At 35.4% G+C, this 22,012-nt stretch overlaps 1 protein-coding gene across 8 annotated transcripts in view; it reads right to left on the bottom strand.

Annotated features, from left to right (window-relative positions):
• Nucleotides 1-335: 335 nt before the first annotated feature.
• Nucleotides 336-22,012, bottom strand: part of LOC120420003 (phospholipid-transporting ATPase ID) — an 86,418-nt gene continuing 64,741 nt past the window's right edge. For 6 of the 8 annotated variants that reach the window (XM_039582904.2, XM_039582897.2, XM_039582903.2 and 3 more), the window contains 13 exons: nucleotides 19,095-19,261; nucleotides 18,911-19,034; nucleotides 18,678-18,851; nucleotides 11,832-12,111; nucleotides 11,622-11,774; nucleotides 11,362-11,563; nucleotides 10,669-10,970; nucleotides 10,388-10,611; nucleotides 10,104-10,329; nucleotides 9,925-10,028; nucleotides 6,267-6,515; nucleotides 6,088-6,207; nucleotides 336-6,018 (listed from right to left, as the gene is read on the bottom strand). In XM_039582904.2, the coding sequence (XP_039438838.1) occupies nucleotides 5,698-6,018; nucleotides 6,088-6,207; nucleotides 6,267-6,515; nucleotides 9,925-10,028; nucleotides 10,104-10,329; nucleotides 10,388-10,611; nucleotides 10,669-10,970; nucleotides 11,362-11,563; nucleotides 11,622-11,774; nucleotides 11,832-12,111; nucleotides 18,678-18,851; nucleotides 18,911-19,034; nucleotides 19,095-19,261 (2,646 nt within the window). In that variant the 3' untranslated portion in view covers nucleotides 336-5,697. Of the gene's footprint in view, nucleotides 6,019-6,087; nucleotides 6,208-6,266; nucleotides 6,516-9,924; nucleotides 10,029-10,103; nucleotides 10,330-10,387; nucleotides 10,612-10,668; nucleotides 10,983-11,361; nucleotides 11,564-11,621; nucleotides 11,775-11,831; nucleotides 12,112-18,677; nucleotides 18,852-18,910; nucleotides 19,035-19,094; nucleotides 19,262-22,012 lie in introns of all 8 variants that reach the window. The other 2 variants (XM_039582900.2, XM_039582901.2) reach the window with 2 other exon arrangements.

Raw genomic sequence — 22,012 nt, 5'->3', positions numbered from 1 at the left:
GAACATCACGATTAAACGCGTCTGGACCAGTATAAATATAAATATATAGCTTTATATGTATATAATTTGCGATTGAAAAGAGTAATAAAAATACTTGACGATTTTCGCGATTTCTACAACTTCAGATGTAATGACGGGATGAGATTGCATTCCACTTGAGTGACGCGCGTTCGCTGGACTAATTCTCCGAACACTGCATTGCCCAATGTGAGTGAACTGCTTTGTGTAAAGAGCTTGGTGATCTGATCGGTTATTAGTTCTATTTATTGTTGCTTCTCATTGTAATTTATACCCTTCAATTTCGTGTAACATTCGCAAATGAAGCCACATTTGCGATTAAGAGAGACTGTTTGTTTTTTTTTTCTTCTTGTTTTCTGAACGGTGAAGGCAAAAGTTGTTATCTTGTAAGTTTTTGTTTTTATATTTATATATAAACGTTGAATTAATACACGATCGGTTTTTGGTTATTATCCTTTTTTGCTGGTCTCCTCGGGCGGTTGCGCGCGTCTTCGTCATTCTTATTTTGGCGCAAGACACAAAAAGTATGCTTCCAAATACACGAATCCAATCGGATTCGCGTGGCGCGTTTTGCTTGATTTAAGAAAAGTTTTGTTTTTGGGTTAAAATCTTTCTGTTTTTTTTGATACACCTTAATTTTATAAATTTCAGCTATATATCAGTAGAACTTTGTTGGGTTTTGCAATAAACTTTTTTGCATTTTTTTTATGAAACGATATGACATGACAACAGTGGGTATGAATTTCGGCATTTTTTGTAACTTTCTTTTTTTAGAGACTGGAAGAGTGGTCGAGTAAAATTTAAATGATTAACAATTAAACTTTTTAATTGAGCTAATTTAAAAGAAAAATAAAAATAAGCTTGACAAAAATAAAAAGTTTTATTTTTTTTCAAATACTTGCAAATATGGCAGGTTGAAAAGGGAGATCAAACACTAAAAACGCTGAAAAAATCTCAAAAGTATTTTTCTTTAAACTAGAGGTAGGGTAGGGTAGTCATCAATGAGACACTGTTGGTTTTAAACTTCAACGATTTTTGTATTATTATTTTTAAGCATGTTTTAAAGAGCTTTTTGTTGCATTTTCTTTCTTTTGGTTTGTTCTAACATTGACCAAAATATGAGATCGATCTGACGTCTACAGCCAAAGTTATTCAACTGTCTCATTGTAGACGCACTTGGCAGGAACAATGAGACAGCTGGGGAACAATGAGACACTCTACAAAAATCAATACTTTTCTAGTAAAACATCATGTTTTTATATTGTTTCATAACAGGTGATTTGCTTTGAACATTTTCTAGCAATTTTGTCAACATGAAACTTCAATTAACAAAAGTTATACTAAAAAGTTTTTAAATTTTGTTAAATCCATATATTTTACCAAATAACTTTATATTTTTGGTTAAATGAAGTTCAAACTCATTAAATATGCCAAAAATAACTTCCAATTCATGTTTTGAAAGATTTCCATAGATTTTGAAAAGTTTAATTAAGAAAAATCAAAGTGTCTCATTGTTACCCATGGGCCGAAAAGAGTGGGGAACAATGAGACAGCCCTGGATTCTGGGTATATTCTTAATTTTGGTCAAACCTAATAAAAGGACATTGTAGCCCAACTCATGCCCTGTGAAATGACGAAAGAAATTTGGAGAAATATTAGTTTTTGTGTTAATGGCAGCCTATGAGCGAAAATGTAATTTTTAGTCATAATTAACTTTTACACCCCAGAATCAAACATACATGAATAACTTTGCAAGGGAGCTTCCATAACCAAAGCCACTATTATGGTAGACGTGTATCTAGCAGACACACCTTTCCCTCAAATATGAGCCTGATTGGTTGAAACTTCGTCTTGTGAGAGCCATTTTATCATTGTTCCCCGTGTCTCATTGATGACTACCCTACCCTATATATATATTTTTTATAAAATTTCTAGTTTTCAAGGGAAAAGTGTATGGGACCACCCTTACGAAATTCAAATATTGCTCAGCTACATGTTTTTTTTTTGATTGATTATAACAACAGGAAATTGTTATTTAAAAAAAATAAAAACAGAAAAGCAAGGAATAATTTGCAATGCTGAACTGAACAAAACTTTCTCGTTTCATGGATATCCGGATTTTTTTTCTGTGATTTATAAAGACGGATAGAACTATCGGGATAATTATCCAGATAGTGCTACTTTTACGAATATCATTAATTTACTATTTTAAACATCCGTACTCTATTGGGACTTGGTTTATATGATCATTTCTGACCACCCTAGAAGAATTTAGTTATAAATCTGCGATGTTTTCTATTTTTTAAACTGGTTTGAAAATTATTTGGATAACAAAAACCGCACCCCTAATATACATGATTCATGATCTTCGCTATATTAAAAAAAAACTTATTTTTGAGGGTTTGCTAAGATGTTTCGATAACATTAGCTGTAGAAGGCGTAGTTGGCGAGATATGTAAAATGTTGATGTCTACGATAAATTTTTAAAATAGAAAAAAAAACCAAAAATGTTCCTGTTCCTATACCCTGATTGTGAAAACACCTAATATTCAACCAAGACAAAAAATGCCCTTTCTCATTTGCAACAACTCTTCTGAAGACAAAAAGCACCAATTGATTTTGGGATCTGGACCATTGTGCATTTAAAAAAAAAACTAAAATTGTAGAACATTTTCTTACTTTTAATTTTTTTTTTAAAGACAAATCTAATTATAGATTATCCTAATGTTTTAAAAAGCGCATAAAAGAAGCACTTTATCAAAATTTATTTGAAACACTTTTCGATTGAAAATTCAATTTACATCCAAACATATTTTTTTATTATTTTTCTCGAGAGTTTTTTTCCAAACTTATAAAAAATCTCTATTATATGTTGCCAAAAATAAAAAATTCCCGTCATCAAAACTTGGCACTTTTGGTCCACTTAAATATATTAAAATTGAAAAACATCAAAGTTTGTGAAAATCATTATTTTTTTAAATGTCATAATTATTCTCATCATGCAATTTCGCCAAAGATACTAAAACGATCAGATAATCAGAAACATAGCAGCAACTGTTTAAACAACGCAAAGTTTTAAAGAGTTCATGTTTCTTATTTTTTAAATATCACGTATTTTTCTCTGGTTTCTTAAATGAAAAAATTAAGAAGGCCCCATTTGAATACAGTCCAGACTCGATTATTCGAAGGCCTCGGAAAAATTTCACTTCGAATGCTGCCGTTCTACACATAATTGTCCCATGTTCAAAAAAGTGCAACTGAGAAAAACGCGATTGAAATTTTTCGATCGATTTCTGTGTTTCTACGCATAATTGTCCCGTGGGTTCCTATTCGCCCTATGTGTCCCTAATCGCCCCAGTTAGCAGTTTATCACCCTTATTTGTGATTATCTTGCTATACAACTGGTAAACAAGACATAATGCTTAGTAAAACTAATGATTCCGTGTAAGAAAATACTTGGTGGGACAATTATGCGTAGAAGTTTAACGATGGGACAAACAGACTTGGTGTTGTTTTTAATGAGTTTGCGAACAAAGTACCAGATTTTATGTGTTTTTCTTAAAGTACACATCAAACTAAACTTAAAAATGTCATAAAGTCAAAATCGTCCAAAACTGACATGGGACAATTATGCGTAGAACGGCAGAATAATCATCATAAACATCGATTTTTTTTTCGTAGTCTAATTTTTGATTGTCGAGCTTAAGTATGACCCCTAAACTACGCTAAAGTGATTTAAATTTTTAAATTCAAGATGACAGCCAATCCGGCTCGGTAGAAATTTTGAAAAATTGCATTTTATAATTTAATAGTGATTATAAACTGTTCAAATTTCACTATAATGGGGTCGCAGAACTCGAATTTAATGTTTAAAACAAGAAAAAGAAAAAATAACGATTTTTTTTTGTTCGTGATTCGATTATCCGATGTCCCATACAAACCTTCGGATAATCCAATACTCGGATAATCGAGGCTTCGGATAATCGAGTCTTGACTGTATATGTAATTGCAATAAAAGTATTACAAATAATAATTTATAATTTTTTTCCTCGAAAATTTATATTTTTAGAAATAATTATTTTCCACCCTGAGTTCGTGAAAATTTTTAGAATGAGAGACAAAATACTTTAAATAAAATTTGCACAAGCCTTACTAGCAATATACGTTTAAACACGGATTTTTTATTTCCTTAAGCAGAACATAGTTATGCCATATTTCAAAAAAAGGAACTTCTAACTTGCTTGCGTTTTTCAGTTTTTTTTAACTTACTCAATTACTTCACTCTATAATCGTTTGGCGTAACGAAATAAAAACAGATTTTTTGTTAATTTATTCAGAATACCAAAAAGCATTTTGGATTTTTTTCCCTTTAGAAAAAAAATCAAGGAACAACTCAAAATTTGTTCAAAATAAACGAGCTTCATTTTTCGAAAAAATATACAAGGTACAAGGCATACAACAACAACGGAACCTTAAAATCATTTAGAGGCTTGGTGGTGGAAGTGTTAAATTAAAATCCACTTGGGGGCAGAATGGACCACCCTTATCCTGCCTTATAAAAACAATCAAAAGTTATGAAATTTGGATTAAATGGATTTTTTCACTCCTGGTAGCTTCACAAATAATGTTTAATTAAAATTAGTTGATTTTTTAGTTGTTTTGATGATTATTTGTAAAAATAGTGTCTTTTTTCAACATATTAACACTATTTTCAAAAATGTTTGTTTTGGTAAGTGACTATTTTTATAAAAGTGGTCTAACTTCATGGAAACTATGTAAGAAAGGTCCCTAAAGCCATTTCTTATCTCCCTTCAACGTTGTATTAGACAAAATGGCTTGTTTTCTAAGGTGGCCCATCCTGCCCCGCAAGGTGGCCCATTCTGCCCCGCAAGGTGGCCCATTCTGCCCCGCACCCTGGAAAAGTAGTCGAAAAAACTTTTTTTTAAAGTGGCTCAAAAATTGTTTTAAGCTAAAAAAATTCATCCACCAAGTATACAACATTGAAGGGAACATCCCAAAGCATAAGCCTACTACACTGGATTCATAAGTTTTCATGTTTTTCTATGGTTTTTGGCGCATTTTACTTAGGCGGGCCATTCTGCCCCCCTGCCCCTACATCTTTTTAAAAAATTGTACACATTCTTTCGATACCGTCTTCAAAGCCAGTCTCTTTCCAAATGAATTAAAGCCATTAACGCTGATTTTGCTCGTTTAAAGTTTAAATCTAGAGTTTTTTTTGGTAAGGTCCTATAAACACATGAAAGACAATAGTTTATTGGTCCTTTTAAAAAAAAACTCTGGAAATGCAAATATACAAAATAGTTTTTATACTAAAAAAAATAATTTAAAATCATATTTCTTAGCATTTCACTCGACCAACTTTTCCAGACTGTTGAATTTAGAATAAATTTCGGTGAAAACTGGAAGTTTGTAAAGATTTCAACCGGTTCCCAAAATTTCAACAATTTGGAACAAACGGCACAAAAAAACGGTTGCGATCAAGTTGCGATCCAAAAACACGATTCATTTCTTAAAATATTTACCACTCTTACCGTCAAGCAGATAGCTTTCGTCCTTCCGCATACTCTCGCTCACTCATGCTATCTCTTTCTTTCGTTCATGCAAAACCTAAAACTAAACAGTGTGTTTGTCGTGACCTTCCCTTCCCTCCTCTCCCCTCTACAGGTTGATCGTGTCCAGGTCCTGGCAGGGCGCTCGCGGGCTGTTGTCACTGTTGGAGCTCCCGGGCAGGTTCGTGATTTGGTTTCCGTTGGCCAACGTGGCGGCATTCGTCGTCGTCGTTGAGTTGTTGTTGACGTTCGTGGCGTTGTTGTTGTTGTTGTTGTTGATGGGACTGCCGTTGCTGGCAGCGTTCTTGGACGCAGCTGCGTCGGCGTTATTCTGCTGTTGCTTTTTGCTGCCCAAACCCAGCGGGAAGGCAAAGTCCTGCGGAAGCTTGCGCATGATCTTGCCGGACGTGATGAGACGGCCAAATCCTTCCTGAAATGTTGAAGGAGGAAACATTGCTTTAGTCTTTAGGGTATTTTAGTAGATATTCTGGGTACGAACCTGATGGGCAAACGCATAGCCCGACCGGAGTGACCTCCGAGCTCGTCTGGCGGACGGAGTTCGCAGGACGTCGTTGGTTTGGCGAGATCGCAACTGAGCTAACCGTTGCTGGGCGCGAATCTGCATGAAAGAAAAAAAAAATTAAATCACAGAAGGATAAACGCAGACAAAGAACCCACCTTATCGGACAGCCCCGGGAACACATCGACAAAGTAGAATCGGGACGCCAGCACCGGCACCATCAGCACGATCAGCGTGAGCACCGTGGTGAACCAGAAGGTGGCCTCCTTCATCGCCTGCGTTAGCGAGCCCACGTACGGGCCGCCGATCACGTAGTTGTAGAAGTAGTCCAGGAAGAAGTACCACAGCAGGCTGCCCCAGATCATGATGTGGTTGAACACGGTCCAGTACGAGGTGTCCAGGGCGATCTGAGAGAGAGAATATGTTTGTGTTGTTTTTATGTAAATTTTTAACAAGATTTAATTTTCAAGAAATGCAGCGAAATTACAGGCAAATTTTGTCTTATAAGGACAAAATCATTTATTTGCCTTAAAATAATATCTAAAATCTGATTAAACTAGAATGAAAATATATTTCACAACTCAAATTTTATTTCAGTCATCAAACTAACAAATTATTCAGATATCTTAATATCAAAATATCAAAAATAACTTTTTAAGATTTAGCCAAGAAAATTTGACAGCATGTGAAAATTGAACTACAAAAATATTGCTTTTAAATTTTAATTACAAAATATAATTTTGTTATCTGATCATGTCCACAAAAATATATCAGTGAGTTTATGACGAGGTTTATGATATTAATACATCATTCAGCTATGTCATATATATCCAACTGCTTGATAACTCAGAAAAAAATCAGACACAAATTCTGTTTTTTAAAACTTTTTCTATATTAAAAATAGAGTAAAAAAGCAAAGCAATTCATTAACTCCCTGTTGCAAGTTTCTGCTCATTTCTAGGCGTCCGAAGGTTATGTGTAGTAAGTCACCCAAAACCTCTTTTACGCAAATGGACCGACAAGCCTCCCAAAAAAGGTGGAACGGTAACTTCAACTCGCTGGTTCTCGGGCATTACTCAACCAATCGGGACGATTCTTGTTTCCAGTGATTTGTAAGAATGTCTAGATGATTCTAAAATTTTACAGAACTTGATTTGAACAAATCTGTAATTTCTGCGACCGAAAACATCGTTCCACCTTTTTTAAAAAGACTGCTTCCGAGGAATTTTTGGGGAATTTTTTTTACACGCGAAAAAAAAAAGTTGGAACGATGTTTTTGATCGCAAAAGTTACATAATTGATCAAATTAAGTTCTGCAAACTTATAAAATCATCTAGACATCCTAACAAATCACTGGAAAGAAGAATTATCTTGATTGGTTGAGTTGTGCCCAAGAACCATTGAGTTGAAGTTACCGTTCCAACTTTTTTGGAGCCTTGGGCGTTGGAATGTTAAAAAAGGTTAAAAATTAGTATAATTCAGTGTTATAAAATATATGTTAAATATTTCTTTAGATTGCAAAAACAATAACATCTTGAAAAAATCCACCTTAAAAATGTTTTTTTGTTCACAATAAACGCATGGGCATAGTTTACTTCAATATTTACATTTTGGTTAAAAAAAAATGAAAAAATCTAAATGATTCAGTTCCATTAAACCACACCTGGATTTGGAGTCGGCAAATTGTGAGAACCCGGAGAACATCGGAGTCGAAGTCGCTAAATCTTAAAATACTGGAGGCGAAGTCAGAAATTTTTTGAACAAGCTTTGTATGGAATTTGTTTGAGTCGCTTCAAAAGCCCTGATCTGATGCAGTGTTGTAAAAATTATCAAACTTTGAATTCTCAGCGACTACAATTATCATGCTCAAAATCTCAACTCCCCACTTTCATTGCCCTAATTTCCGTCGCGAAATTCTTAGCAAATAATTGCCGGTCACTATTTCGTGTTTATACAATCCTGTGTGACATTCTCTCATTCCCGCATTCATAATCATCTCCCTTCAACGGAGCGTAGCCACAAAAGCTGCACACAAAACAAAATTTGTCAACGCAGTTTTAAGGGGAAAATACGAGGTCGGTTTCCGATCCCCCTCTCGCGTTCTTTCATTGCCGTATTCTGAGCAAACAAAAAAATCTTCAGCGAGTGATTGTGAGCAAGGACAAAAGAAGGAGTGATTTTTTTTTAAATTTAATTCCAAATTTACACGAAAAATGCATGGGCAAAATTGATTTGCGAAAACGTAAATAACCACTCTCACTTGTCAGCTATGGATTTTATAAAACTATGGAGAAATACTTTTCGTTTAAAAATTCGACTTTATACCTATCTCATTTTTTGTTTAAGAGTATCAGCTTTACTTTCAAAAAATACCATTTTTGAAAACAATCGTACAGTTTACTAAAACACAAGCAATTAAAGGAGGTAAAGGTAACATAATCAATATTGAGAGAAAAAGTTAATTCAAAAACGTTTCATAATCTACCTTGGCTGGTGCCTTCCTCATATTAACATCATATACTCATAACTTCTGTTGTCAGATCTTCAATATCCTCCCATGATTGATCCGGACATCATTTTCATAAAAATTTCTGAGATCTGGCCTCAAAAAATGTGTTTAGTTAAAACCTAAGTGGTCATAACTTTTCATAGGGTTGTTAGATCTTGAATATTTTGGGCGAATTAGAAAAGTCTTCTGATAACGCACCCAACGATGAGTCGCATGCTAGATCATTAGACATTATTTCATCAAAATATCTGAGATCTGGCTCCAAAAAGTGTATAAATAACACTTAAGTGCTCATAACTTTTGGTATGGTATACAGTTCTTCGATGTTTAACGGTACTCATCAACCATAGCTTTTGCACCCAGATTTCTGTTACAGACATTTTAGTATCTTCAAAACGACGGGAACTATCGATATAATTTATTATTCATCCCCTAAATTACTGTCTTCGTAGTTATTTACAACAAAGTTTGACTATTTTTACAATCAGATTCTTGCAGGATTGGGTACGTTAGTTTGACAATTTTGGAATAAGAAGACAACAACTTTCTTGGTTGCTGTGTACCCTTAAGGCTCATTTAAAAGGTCTTTAAATTAACTAACTAACGACGGGTCGCATGATGGACCCAAACATCATTTTCATCGAAATATCTGAGATCAGACCCTTCAAAAAGTGCATAAATAACACTTAAGTGCTCATAACTTTTGATTGACTTTGGTTGTCAGATCTTTAATGTTTTAGCCTCATTGAAAAGTTCTTTCAAATACCTTTCTATATAAATATATGACAAGATGGGTTTTCTTACATAAACAACCCTTTTTACAATCTTCCGAACTTCAGCCAAAATCGTTTTTTTAACATAACTTTTGAAGTCCTTTTCTAAACTTCATAATATTAACTAGGGATAAGACCCTCGGTTCGAATGAGTCCATAACGGTCCAAACCGGATCAGCCGCACAGACATTTTTTCAGAATTTTATTCTGAGTCGATAGGTATACGTGAAGGTGGGTATACGATGTCGAATTAAGAAGTTCATTTTTCGAGTGATTTGCTAGCCTTTCCTTAGTAAGGTGAGGAAGGCAAAAGGGTATTTTTGGTTTAAATGAATTCATCGTTTTAAGATTTTCCTGAACTACAACTTTGTCGATCGAACAGAATCGAACATTCCAGAACTTTTGTGAGGACACCGGACAGCTGTCGATGACCTCAAATAATGTATGGAGAATTGTATAGAGAAACAAATAATAAAAATATCATTTTTTGGCATAAAGAATGGGCTTCGTAAAGTACCGAAAGTAATAACTAACCTGGGTCGTATTGTCCAGTATCAGTATCGTGGCTACCACCGAACCCAGCAGCATGTGATCGTTAAGTACGTAACCATCCGGCGAGATTCCGTCCTTGTAGGTGCCTGGTTTAGCATAAGTTAAAAAAAAAATCAATATTTTCTAAACCACTAGAAAGATGCAAGCGCAATAACCCTTACCGTACGGTATCAGGAACAGTATCAGCGAGCTGAAGATCCCGTGCAGCACGCTGCGGATGAACTCGGTCGTGTTGAATAAGGCATTGGTGATTCCGGGCGTGTACAGCTTCGGGTAGTCGAGGCTGTTCTTGTCCGAGACGTCCTGCTCGAAGATCCCGAGCGCCAGCACCGGCAGCGACGTGTAGAACAGGTTGTACACCGAGATGAACATCGGGTCGAACACGGTCTGTAAGATGGGGAAGATGGATATTTCGAAAAGGTCTACTAGAGATGTCGTAACTTACTTGAGCACTGAAGCCGCAGAAAAATGCATACCAAAAATGGCACAACGTGAATGCAAAGTTTTTGTAGAAAAAATAGCGCAGAAATTTACACATCCGATAGTAGGACCAGCGTCCGTGTACCAGTAGCAGTCTTTCGAGGAATTTGAACTGAGCTATCGAGTAGTCGCTGGCCAGTACGGCTTGCATGCCCTCCTGCCCGGAGATGCCGACGCCGATGTGGGCCGCTGAAGAAAGAGGCAAATTTTAAATTCTTTCCCCTCCTCCTAACATTCCCAACTCACCCTTGATCATGGAAACGTCGTTGGCGCCATCACCAATGGCCAGCGTGACGGCATTCTTTGAACGTTTGATCAACTCGACGACCATCGCCTTCTGGAGGGGCGTAACGCGGCAGCAAATTACCGCCCGACAGTGCGAGGCAATCTCCAGGAACTTGGACTCGAGCTCGGCCGTCAGGCAGTGCACCAGCGAGTGACCGTTGATGACAAGCGCGACTCCGGCTCCGTCGGCGTCCCCCCCGCCGGCCAGGTCCGTCATCGAAGAGTCCGCCTTGCCCGTGGTGGTGGGTCCGTCCGAGTAGTTGCTGCAGTTAACACTGTGGGGGTTAGTGAGAGGTTGTTGAGGTATTGAGGGTGGAAGCGGGCTCTACGACGGGGGTGGTTTCAACGGTTTGAGGAGCAAATATCTACGCTGAAGGGCGCGGGTTCTTGGTACACTGTAACTTACGGGTATGTGAGAAAGGGTTTGGCGATACCGGCTGGTTGTGGAGTATAATTGGTATTCAAGCTTTACGTAGTAGTAGGAGTAGTATTACATATTAAATAATAAATTAACATGAAAATCGTTGTGAAATTTAAACAGAAAAAAAAGTTCACTTCGAATTGTTCTCGTAAGTAACAACGATCGTGACCAATTGTACAACTAGCCACATTACGGTTTGAAAAACTCGCAGAAAGAACCCAATTATCTTGTACCTTTCCGACACCTCCTCGCTTCCTCCTATACTTGTATATTTATGTCTATTATCCCACCTAAAGGTCACCACCGACACCGACGGTGGCGACGAGTTCTGGATCTCGATCATCGGCCCGGAACTGTTGCCACTGTTGGCCGCACCTCCGTTGGCCGTCGCCCCCAGTCCGCCCGACTGGTTCAGGGTCGACCCCTTGGGCAGCGCTGAAAGAGCATCCATATTAGTAATTTTGAATATACATTTTCTACAACCTGGTCTTACTCGTCGGATGATACGTGTTGACGATCCGCAGCGACTCCATGTACTTCCTCAGCTGCTGCTCGACCTCGGACTTGGTAAGCCCATCGATGACAAACACGTCCACCATGTCGTCCGTCAGAAGCTGACACGAGTAGCCGATGTTGATGGCCGTTTCTGTAACGTAAAACCACGTAAGTCACAGTGCTTCCCCATCGAAACTGCACTCTTTACCCTGTTTGTCCCCCGTCAGCACCCACACCTTGATGCCGGCCATCTGCAGGTTGGCGATCGTCTGAGGCACGCCGTCCTGCAGCTTGTCCTCGATGGCCGTCACCCCGATCAGTTGCATGTCGCACTCGATCTCGTCGTAGATGGCACCGAGCTTGTCCTCGCGCGTGCCGTCTATCGAGAGGGCCGCCTCCCGTTGCCGCAGCAGCCACGAGTCGAAAAAATCCTTCGTCAGTCGGCGCTCGGCCAGCACCAGCGTCCGGAGGCCCTCGCCGGCAAATTTCTGGGGGAAAAAAATGATGCGCACAAATAATTGTGAAACTGTTTCGATTTCTTTGTGATTTGTTTTGGGATATAGGATCATTTAAAAAAAATCATTGTTTCAGCAAATCGATTTTTTATATTTTTCCTTGAATGAAATTTTGTTCATCCTTTTCTCATGTCTGAAGAAGCTGATCGATGACAGTGTCTTTAGTAAAGTGTTCGGTTATGATCAAAACCTAATTCAGCAAAATATGTAACCAACATTAATTGATTTGACAAACCTCACTTTCATTTATACTTTAATTTTTAGTATGTTTTAGTAGACACAAAGTGCTAAGCTATGACATATAATTGACAATATTGTTAGCCGTAAAAAAACTTGTGGAAGATTTTTTTTAAACAAGAGAACATAACCGGAAAGTTATTTTTTTAAAAGGAGTAATTCTCGCTGAAAGTGGACCACTATTTACACAAGGTGCTTAAAAATCAAAAGCAATGTACTTTTCCAATAGCCCCCACCAAGTTATGAATGAAACCATGTTTGGTTGGTTAAATTTGTCCTCACCTCGGCGCCACGAAGCTAAAACATTTTTTTTAAATTGGTAATTTTTTGACTTAGGCGCGTCTACAAAATTGCTAATAACTTTGCAAAACTTCAACGAACCCTTGATGTTTAGGGGTGTTTTGGAAAGGAAATGAGCAGAGCTTTCGAATGAACTTGTCAGAAAAATACCGTTCCATACATTTTTTAGCCACAAAACACCAATGTATTTTTAAAAGTCATTTTTGAAGGCCGGCGCCCCGCTTTATCGAAAAACTGACAAATCCATTCGAAAGCTGAGACGATTTCACATAAAGGACCAATAAATCTAAGGTGTATGTTCCTCCTATCTTTTTTAATCTAATTTTGATTCCGCGAGCGCAGCGCTCCGTTCGCATAAAAATATAGGTGCTCACTTTTTAAATGATAGTTTATTGTCCAAGGATCAAGATGCAATATCGATAATTGACCAATATTTGTTTTTGGGCTCTTCCAGGCAATTTAATGTCGAAAAATTGTTTGTTTTTTTGTTTTTTTGTTGTTAAATGCTCACTTACAATTGGGTGGACGTTTTTTTCAGTAAAACTAATGAATGTAGCATGTAGGAAATTTCACCACGGACATTTTTCTCTAAAGAAAACGTAATTTCGATACTGCAGTGCCAAGATATTTTAGTTTTAGTGAGAAAAAAAGTGCCAATTTCACAAATTTGTCAGAATTAACAAGCACGGCCTATTATTTACATGCGGCAAATGTTTTGGAGGCCGGAGTATGGTTTCTTATAGCTTTTTTGGTCGCTGAATTCGGACCTGGAATCAAATTTCAGATAAACAGTAAAGATTTGTAGCCACGCCCAAATGTTATTTGTGGTAATATGCTGTAGTTTTAATCGCTAGTGAAATCTGTCATATTTCATCTTTCGCTCATCTTTAATTGAAATTTACTCACGGAATTTTTTATGGAGAATGTTTTTTTCAACTTCTAATTGTTTTGATAATGTCAGAAAACCTCGTTTTGTAATTTGGCTGGTTACAATGTTAACTTAAAAATAAATGAAAACTTTAGATTTTTTAGGAAAAAAATATGATTTTGTGGCACGATTGTTTACGTCTAAGTTGACAATCATTGATTAGTGACGATTTCCAAAACTTTGCAAGGAATAGGAAAATCGTTTCCAACCATTTTCACTACACGCAAATAACATTTGAGCGTGGCTAAAATATCACTATTCACTGTTTATCTGAAATTTGATTCCAGGCAAGGGTCCTGATTGCTCAAAATCAACCACTCCATTCGCGAGCACAAATAGCAGGCGACGCGATACTGCCCTGATGAATTCCTAACGTTTGTCATTTTCACACCATTCGCTCCCGAACACTCTTTTTCTACTCTCCTTCTCTCTCTGATCGGCTCAGTCTCCGAACGGCTCAGGCAGGCCGAACGTTGCCGATCACTCTGAACTGAACACATTTTTTCTCTGATGCGCTGCGTTATACTCATTGATTTGGGTCGCCTAAAATCAATGTTATCAATTAAATTGTGCATTTATTGTGATTTCATAACATTATAGACACCATTCAATAAAACTTCCACCAAGAAAAAATCAAATTGATGGCAAACTGAGGCACAGTGGATCCAGGTGTGACAAAAATCAAAAAATGAAAGTTAAATTTCAGTAGTGTTAGTATTTTTCTATTTTTTCTCATACCTTCAAAAACTCTTTCCCAAATTTTGAGCAAGATTGGATGGAATTTGAATTTTTGGCGGCTTTAAGAGTGCAGACATTTTTGTTATTTCTAGTAGCTGAAACTTCAAAATTCGCCAAAAATATTTTTTCTTAAAACTTGCATAACTCAGCCAATTTTCAACCAAATTTGATTCTTCTGGCTGCATTCGAAAGGTAATTAAAAGTTGTTAATTTTACTGTTCTTGGAATTTTGATTGACCCCTCCCCCCTTTTTAGCTATTCAAACGAAAGATAGCATTAACTATTTTCAAGATTTTTTCGAATTTCAACCCTTCAGGAACAATTTTGTACGGGTGTGAACAAAGTCTCCTATGCAGTTTCTGTCGTGAAATTTAATGTACTTTCAGACTGTGTATAGCAAATTTTGCTCATACTTGCTCGAAAGATCAAAATTTGCATGTTTCTAAAAAAAGTCAAAGTACTCTACTCTATTCACGAATCGGATCAATAAGTCAGATATGGCAATCGCCTTATGATCTTTCTTTATATTCAAGAATGCAACAAATTTACTAAATAATACTGGATTTTGGATTTCTTAGTGTACCAAGAACCCCCCCCCCCCCCTCTCCCTCGTCTTTTTTATGACTTGGTTAAATATTCCTCTTGGAATTACTGAAAACTTCAACGGCGCAAATACTTTTTATTGTAAAATTTCACATGGGCTTGTGTGCTATCTTGTGACCCGTCTGCTGAAAAAGAAAGGACGTGTCACAAGATAGCACACAAGCTACGATGTGTATTTGCGTGGAGAATTATTGGAACAAAGTGATGCGAGCAGTGATAAACATAGTTAATTAGCAATTGCAAACATTTTAATGAATACCGTCATCAGGGTGACATTGGGTCTGGTGGGTGAGATACAATCATACAAAATTGCTAAAATTTGTATGACCTAATCTCACCCCCAGACCTAATGTCACCCCTGATGACGGTACATACTTTTTTTGGTACGATAGATTTTCTTGTGGGAATCCTAACCATGCAAGATTTTTTTTCAACTGTCCCAAAAAATCTTCCAAAAAGTCTTCCTTAAAGCAGTTTCTACCTTACATATTTTTATGTGCAGCTTAGTACATAAAAAGCAGAGCAGACCTTGGCTCTAGTCGTGGATGAAGAGAAGAGGGAAGATAGGAAATTAAAAAAAAAAATTCAATACCTTATTCTCAACCTTTTTAATGAAAATGTATCACAAATTACTCTAATTAATAACTCTAATAGCACAAGATAGCACACAAGCTACGATGTGTATTTGCGTGGAGAATTATTGGAACAAAGTGATGCGAGCAGTGATAAACATAGTTAATTAGCAATTGCAAACATTTTAATGAATACCGTCATCAGGGTGACATTGGGTCTGGTGGGTGAGATACAATCATACAAAATTGCTAAAATTTGTATGACCTAATCTCACCCCCAGACCTAATGTCACCCCTGATGACGGTACATACTTTTTTTGGTACGATAGATTTTCTTGTGGGAATCCTAACCATGCAAGATTTTTTTTCAACTGTCCCAAAAAATCTTCCAAAAAGTCTTCCTTAAAGCAGTTTCTACCTTACATATTTTTATGTGCAGCTTAGTACATAAAAAGCAGAGCAGACCTTGGCTCTAGTCGTGGATGAAGAGAAGAGGGAAGATAGGAAATTAAAAAAAAAAATTCAATACCTTATTCTCAACCTTTTTAATGAAAATGTATCACAAATTACTCTAATTAATAACTCTAATGCAAAAAAAAGTTTATGATTTATTAATTTTGTAGGTTTATCTTTGTTTTGCACCCTAGTATTTGGAGAATATTCGAAAGGGGAACGAGATGAAAACTTGAAATGAAGTTTTCGTTGGCCTCAACAAAAATCTAGAGTTTTTTTTAAAGGTCCTTTAATTTATTGTGTTTCATATCTTGACTTTTTTTTGATAAGGTCCTATAAACAAATGTATACATTGATTGTATCCCGCTTACTCCGATGGACTTTGACATAAGATGTGAAAGGGATACACTCAATGTTTACATTTGTTTATAGGACCTTATCAAAAAAAAGTCAAGATATGTTTATAGGACCTTTAAAAAAACTCTAGAAATGTCTTCTAATCTTTTTCTACCTAAACTACAGATACTACTAAAATGTGCACAGTTAAAATGTTATGATAATCTCATAGAAGCCAAATAACACTTTTCCTCAAATACACAAAATTTGGAACACCCTATTAACTGGACCACCCTAACGTTACTACTGTACTGATCCTGATCAACTTTTCGGAAGATGACAAAGCTGTTATTTAAAAGTGTGGTATCTACGAATTTGATTTAACAAAATTTCAGTTATGGATCAATGTGATATGGTACCACCCTAACATTTTTTTTGTTAAGATTTACACACACACACACACACAATCAAAATTCCAAGCTACTATTGATATAAAAAAATACAATTTCAGCAATTAAAAAAAATATTTGAAAAATAAATATTTATGTACCACCCTAATGTACTTAGATTTTATTTCATGAAAAAATAAATGTGTTTTTTGAATTCAGCTGCCCAAAATTACCCTAATATGACATATTTGGTAGAATACCTGACATTTTTTTAATTTTGTCACACCTTTGTTCGGAGAGGATCCACTGTGTGAGGGCGTGGAGACAAAAAGACTGCCACGCTAGAATTGGGTACTAAAGCCCTATGTGAATTTTTATGTACAACGGTAAAAAACACGATCGAAAACCATTTCTGAACACTTTTTTTCATTTTAATGCAAAAAAAAAAAATAATGACAAGACAACATTTTTCCGATGGATCAACTATGGTCCCCTTGGAACGAGCTGTCAAGTAGGAACTTTTCTGTCAAGAAGGACCGCGAGGTTAATTTTTCAAAATTGATTTAAAAATCAATTTAAACTCTTTGTGGTCGTACAAAGGGTCATTGTACTCAGAAAAATAAGCATTATCGCTGTAAACAATAATATCAGCAATCTAAGCTTCATTTTAGGACCCAATTTTGTGAGAATGGCTCTTCGCTTAGCATGGTAGTGTGTGAGTGTCATCGAGCGACGGAGTAGGCAAATATTTTCACGATGTATTTGTTCGCTGAGTGAACAGTTCGGGCCACTCGATAGCTGCTTGCGAGTATCATTCGCTCATGAATGCTAGCGGGTTGGAATAGGCGACGAATGGATAGGCAATGAGTGAGTGGTTTCTGTTCATTGAACCGAAAATCAGGACCCTTGTTCAAAGGAAGGTTTTTGTTTTTTTTGCTCGAAATGAAAATAAAGCAGTAAATCTAAAATTTTCTGACAAGAAAAAAAAATCAAATTTTAAAAAATTTGAAACAGATATTTAGGAATTAAGTTAAAAATTTAGGAAATAAAAACAACAAAATCATGAATCTAGAATTAAAAAAAAAAACAGATATACAAAAAAATAAAATCATAAAAAGAAAAAAAAAATGAAAATTCACCGAGTAGATAACTGTATTCTGGAAAAAATGATCAAAACTAATTATTCTAACATCCTAACATCTGGAAAAAATTATCAAAATCTTAAAATAAAATTCACCACGAATATTTTTTTTTCAAGCTTTTCTATTTAAAAAAATAATAACAAATAACTTTTCACCATTCAAGGTTTTTGTGGATAGTGCATTTATTTAATTATGGGTAAATATCGGCAAAAAGATTTTTATCCAAGTTTATAAAATAGTTTCCAACCTTTTCCATTTAACAAAAAAAATAATAAAATTCTCTTCCATTTACTATTTTAGTCATCATATATTTGTCTTTTAATTGTTAACCAGGCAAAGCTTGTAAATTATAAAACAAAGTTTTTCTGATTTTTTTTAATTTGAAGAATACGGAATATTTCTAAATTTTTATTTTGCAGCACAGTCAATTTCCTCTAACAATTATCATTTTGCTATATTTTAATTTTTGGCAAGCCGTTAGTTTTGCAGCTCCAATTTTCCAAACCTGGAAATTTCAAAAAAAAAAATGTTCCTACAATTTAGTTTTTAATATCCTTAATAAAGTTCAAATTACTTTTTATGTTTAGATTACAAAATTTATTTCGCATTATTTCAATACTTGCCATGTTTTTAGTTCTGCAGTTCCTATTTTTTTTAAACATTTTAATAAAAATCCAATTATTTTTTTAAGCATTAACTCTTCAAAATACATAAATAACACTTTTAATATTTTTTTTAAATAGACAAAACAATCAATTTTTTATAAGCGTTGTCAGCTCTTTTCTCCTTAAGCTAATCAAATATACCTAATGATGCAAAATAATTTATCGAGGAAACTTACGTTTAAGTGCTCCTGCGTTCTCGTTTTCAGGTCCTGCTGATTAGTTCCTAACCTATCGTATATCACATTGTCGGCACCCTTGCAGTACAGTAATATGGAATTGTTGCGCCGCAGTATCACCGACATTCGCTTTCTAACATTATTAAAATCTAAAATACTTAACAACTCGTACTCCTGCAAACCGGAAAACGCATTATTTTTATTAGTAACACTAAGATTTCATCAATACGCACCTCCGTCCTTCCCATCACATCGATTGTTATACTATTAGGTGCTCTGGATTTAAAAACGAACCCAAAATTTCTGGCCGCCGAAACGAGGGCAGCCTCGTCAGGACTTTGTGCTTGATACTCTAATCTGAAAAAAAAACAATCAATTTAATGAAAGTTTTAAAATCGCAACTAACTAAATACCTACCTGCCGTTCTTCTCCTCCGGCATCACCGTGTGGCACAGCGCGAGCAAACGAAAAAAGCTGTGGGCGTGTTCCTCGTCGGACCGGACCGCGTCCAGCAGGCCCTGGTCGTACCACCGGAACTCTGGCTCGTACTCCGGGTTGAACGAGAAGTCCACCGGTTCGGTGACCTACATTGTTGTTGTTGGGTTTTTTTTTATGGTGAATTGTGGTGGTTGTGGCGATGAAATGAAATTGATTTTTTTTTGTTGGATTGTTCGAGTTGAAAAGAGATGGGTTGTGAGGTTGGACATTTTGCGGAAAAAACAGCCAGAAAAGGGAGAATAAAAAGGTAGAAAATAAAGAAAAGAGTGCTTAAAAGTACTTGATTTACACTACACAAAGAAAGCGTTTCAGAGAAATTCAACGGACTAGATTGGGTGTTTAAAGCACTAGTTTAGCAATGGTAAAGCGTTGAACACGGACAAAATTATTTAATTTAACGTAGCAAGTTATTCAAACATAACATAAACATACAAATGCAATCATGTTCTGCAAACTTTTGTTATATTTTTTGTACCTTAACAGTTATATTTGCAATTTAAATTCACAAGGATGTAACAAAATTAACTCACTTAAAACCTCGTCAAGACTTTATCAAACATTTCACTGTTTTCCACATAAGACATTTATTTGCCTTGAAAAATGTAATTTTTTACACCTTATAACACTCTCAAACAATTCACGTTAAAAATAAGGTCTTGATTGCAATGTAGAATAATATTTTGAATTCATTTTGTACCATCTTTGAAGCGAAAATATAGAATGCCTTAGTATAACAATGACAAGAAAAAATAAAATTTTGGAAATTCTCAAGAGATATTTTCAAATATATTAATCAAGAATAACATTTCAAAAGATCGTAATATGTTTCATATTTTAACATTGAAATTCGGACCATTAGTTGCTTAGATATTGACATTAAAAAATGGTGGGTTGTTTAGGTGAGACGTAGAAAAAAACAATTTTCTGTTTTTAATCTTTGCATGGCAATATCTCAGCCACTAAGGGTCGTATCAACAAAGTTCAAATAAGCAAAATATAGAGAATTTTCTCAGCTTTTCAAAAATATTGTTTTCAAAGGTGGGCAAACATGGCAAACATTATTTTAAAAAATGAATAACTGCTACTATTTTCAAAAAAAGTAACCAAAAAATTGCTATAACTTCACAGCAAAAAAAGTGTAAATTTGGAAGGTGTAATTTTAGAAGGTTGAATATTACCTCTTTTATGATGTAATTTTACCTCAATTTAGACTGAAAATGCGACATTACACCAGAACAGTGGTAAAATTACACATTTTCAGAGGTAAAATTACACATTTTTTCTGACATAAAAGATGTACCCCTTTCCAGATGTAATATTACCATGAACTTTTTTTCTGTGTTGAAAACGATGCAATTTATCAAAATTTAACTTAAGTACTTTTTTATTGCAAATTTGATTTTACATCGAAAAATGTAGTTTGCGACCAATATTTTGATTTTTTGAAAAAATCAGTATTGATCTAAAATTTCATAACTCGGGCAAAGATTTTTTGCCCGTTCTGGAAATTTCTGAAAAGTTGGCATTTGATGTCTCCTAAAACATATCAGAAAATAAAAAAAATCGAAAAAGTGTTTTTTTTTTGCAAATCAAGTTTTAGTGAAAAAACAAGAAATTCAAAATCACCAAAAAAATTTACTGTGTATCATTTTTTTTCAGTGTAGTTCTTATTCATACTTACAAATTTGCCGAAGACACCAAATCGATCAAAAAATCCTCCCAGAGATACAGATTTTCGAATTTTCATAAATCATGTTTATATTGACAGCTGCCAAATTTGTATGGAAAATTATATGGACAAACTAATGATGCAAAATGGCTTCTTTGGGCATATCGAAGGCACCAAAAAAGTTTCAGCCAACTGCCAGCTTCTGAGCTACAGTGCATGATGGACGTATTTTTTCGGTCAAGCTTTTGATAAAAAAAAACAGATTTTTATTAAAAGTATCGAAGAAGCACAAAAGATTTTTTTTGATGTAAAGTTAAATTTGTAATCGAAAATTATTTCACTAAATTGTTGATAAAGTGCACCGTTTTTTGAGTTTTAAAAATTCGAAGGCTATTTTTGTTTGAAATAGAAATAGTGTTTAATCTTGTCAATCCTTGAAAAAATATTTTTAAATAGCTGAGAAAATTCTCAACATTTTTTTATTGACAGCTCCCATGTCTGTATGAGATTTGTACGGAGATGGCTTATTTGGACATAGAGAATCGAAGGACAAAGTCAAAGCCACCCTGGCTATCGATATCACCTTGTTTACGATATTTGAATGTATTTTGCTAATGTGGTTTTTTTTTAAATATTTTGAAGATCTAGTTTTAAGTTTTTTTTCTTTCATAATCGAAAAATTATACTTCATACTTATTTAGCATGAACTGAAATTAACGAAATATAAAACTTTTACAGTCCAGACTCAACTATTCAAAGTTTCGTTAGCAAAGTGTTTTTTTATATCTTAGATTATTCAGACAATCAAATTTAATAGACAAATAAGTTTTTTAGTCACTGAGCATTTTAGAATGTATTATCCAAGATATGGCGCGGTGGTTAGCGGCTTCGGCTGCCGATCCCTAAGTTGCTATGGGGCGCGGGTTCGATCCCCGCCTTATCCTCCTGGCCTTCTATCGGATGGGGAAGTAAAACGTCGGTCCATAGCGTAAAAGAGGTTTTGAGTGACTCACCACACATAACCTTTGGACGTCTAGAAATGAGCAGTATCTTGCAACAGAGACCACAAAAGACCCGGGGTCGTTAAAGTGGATTGCTTTGCTTTTTATCCAAGATGGCGGTAATAGAAAATTGTAAATATTTATGTGGGATTGTAACATGAAGTCAA

Source organism: Culex pipiens, chromosome 3, assembly GCF_016801865.2.
Source record: "Culex pipiens pallens isolate TS chromosome 3, TS_CPP_V2, whole genome shotgun sequence".
Lineage (NCBI taxonomy): Eukaryota > Metazoa > Arthropoda > Insecta > Diptera > Culicidae > Culex > Culex pipiens.
Note: the sequence above shows the minus strand (reverse complement) of the source record. Positions and strands in the feature narration are given on the sequence as shown.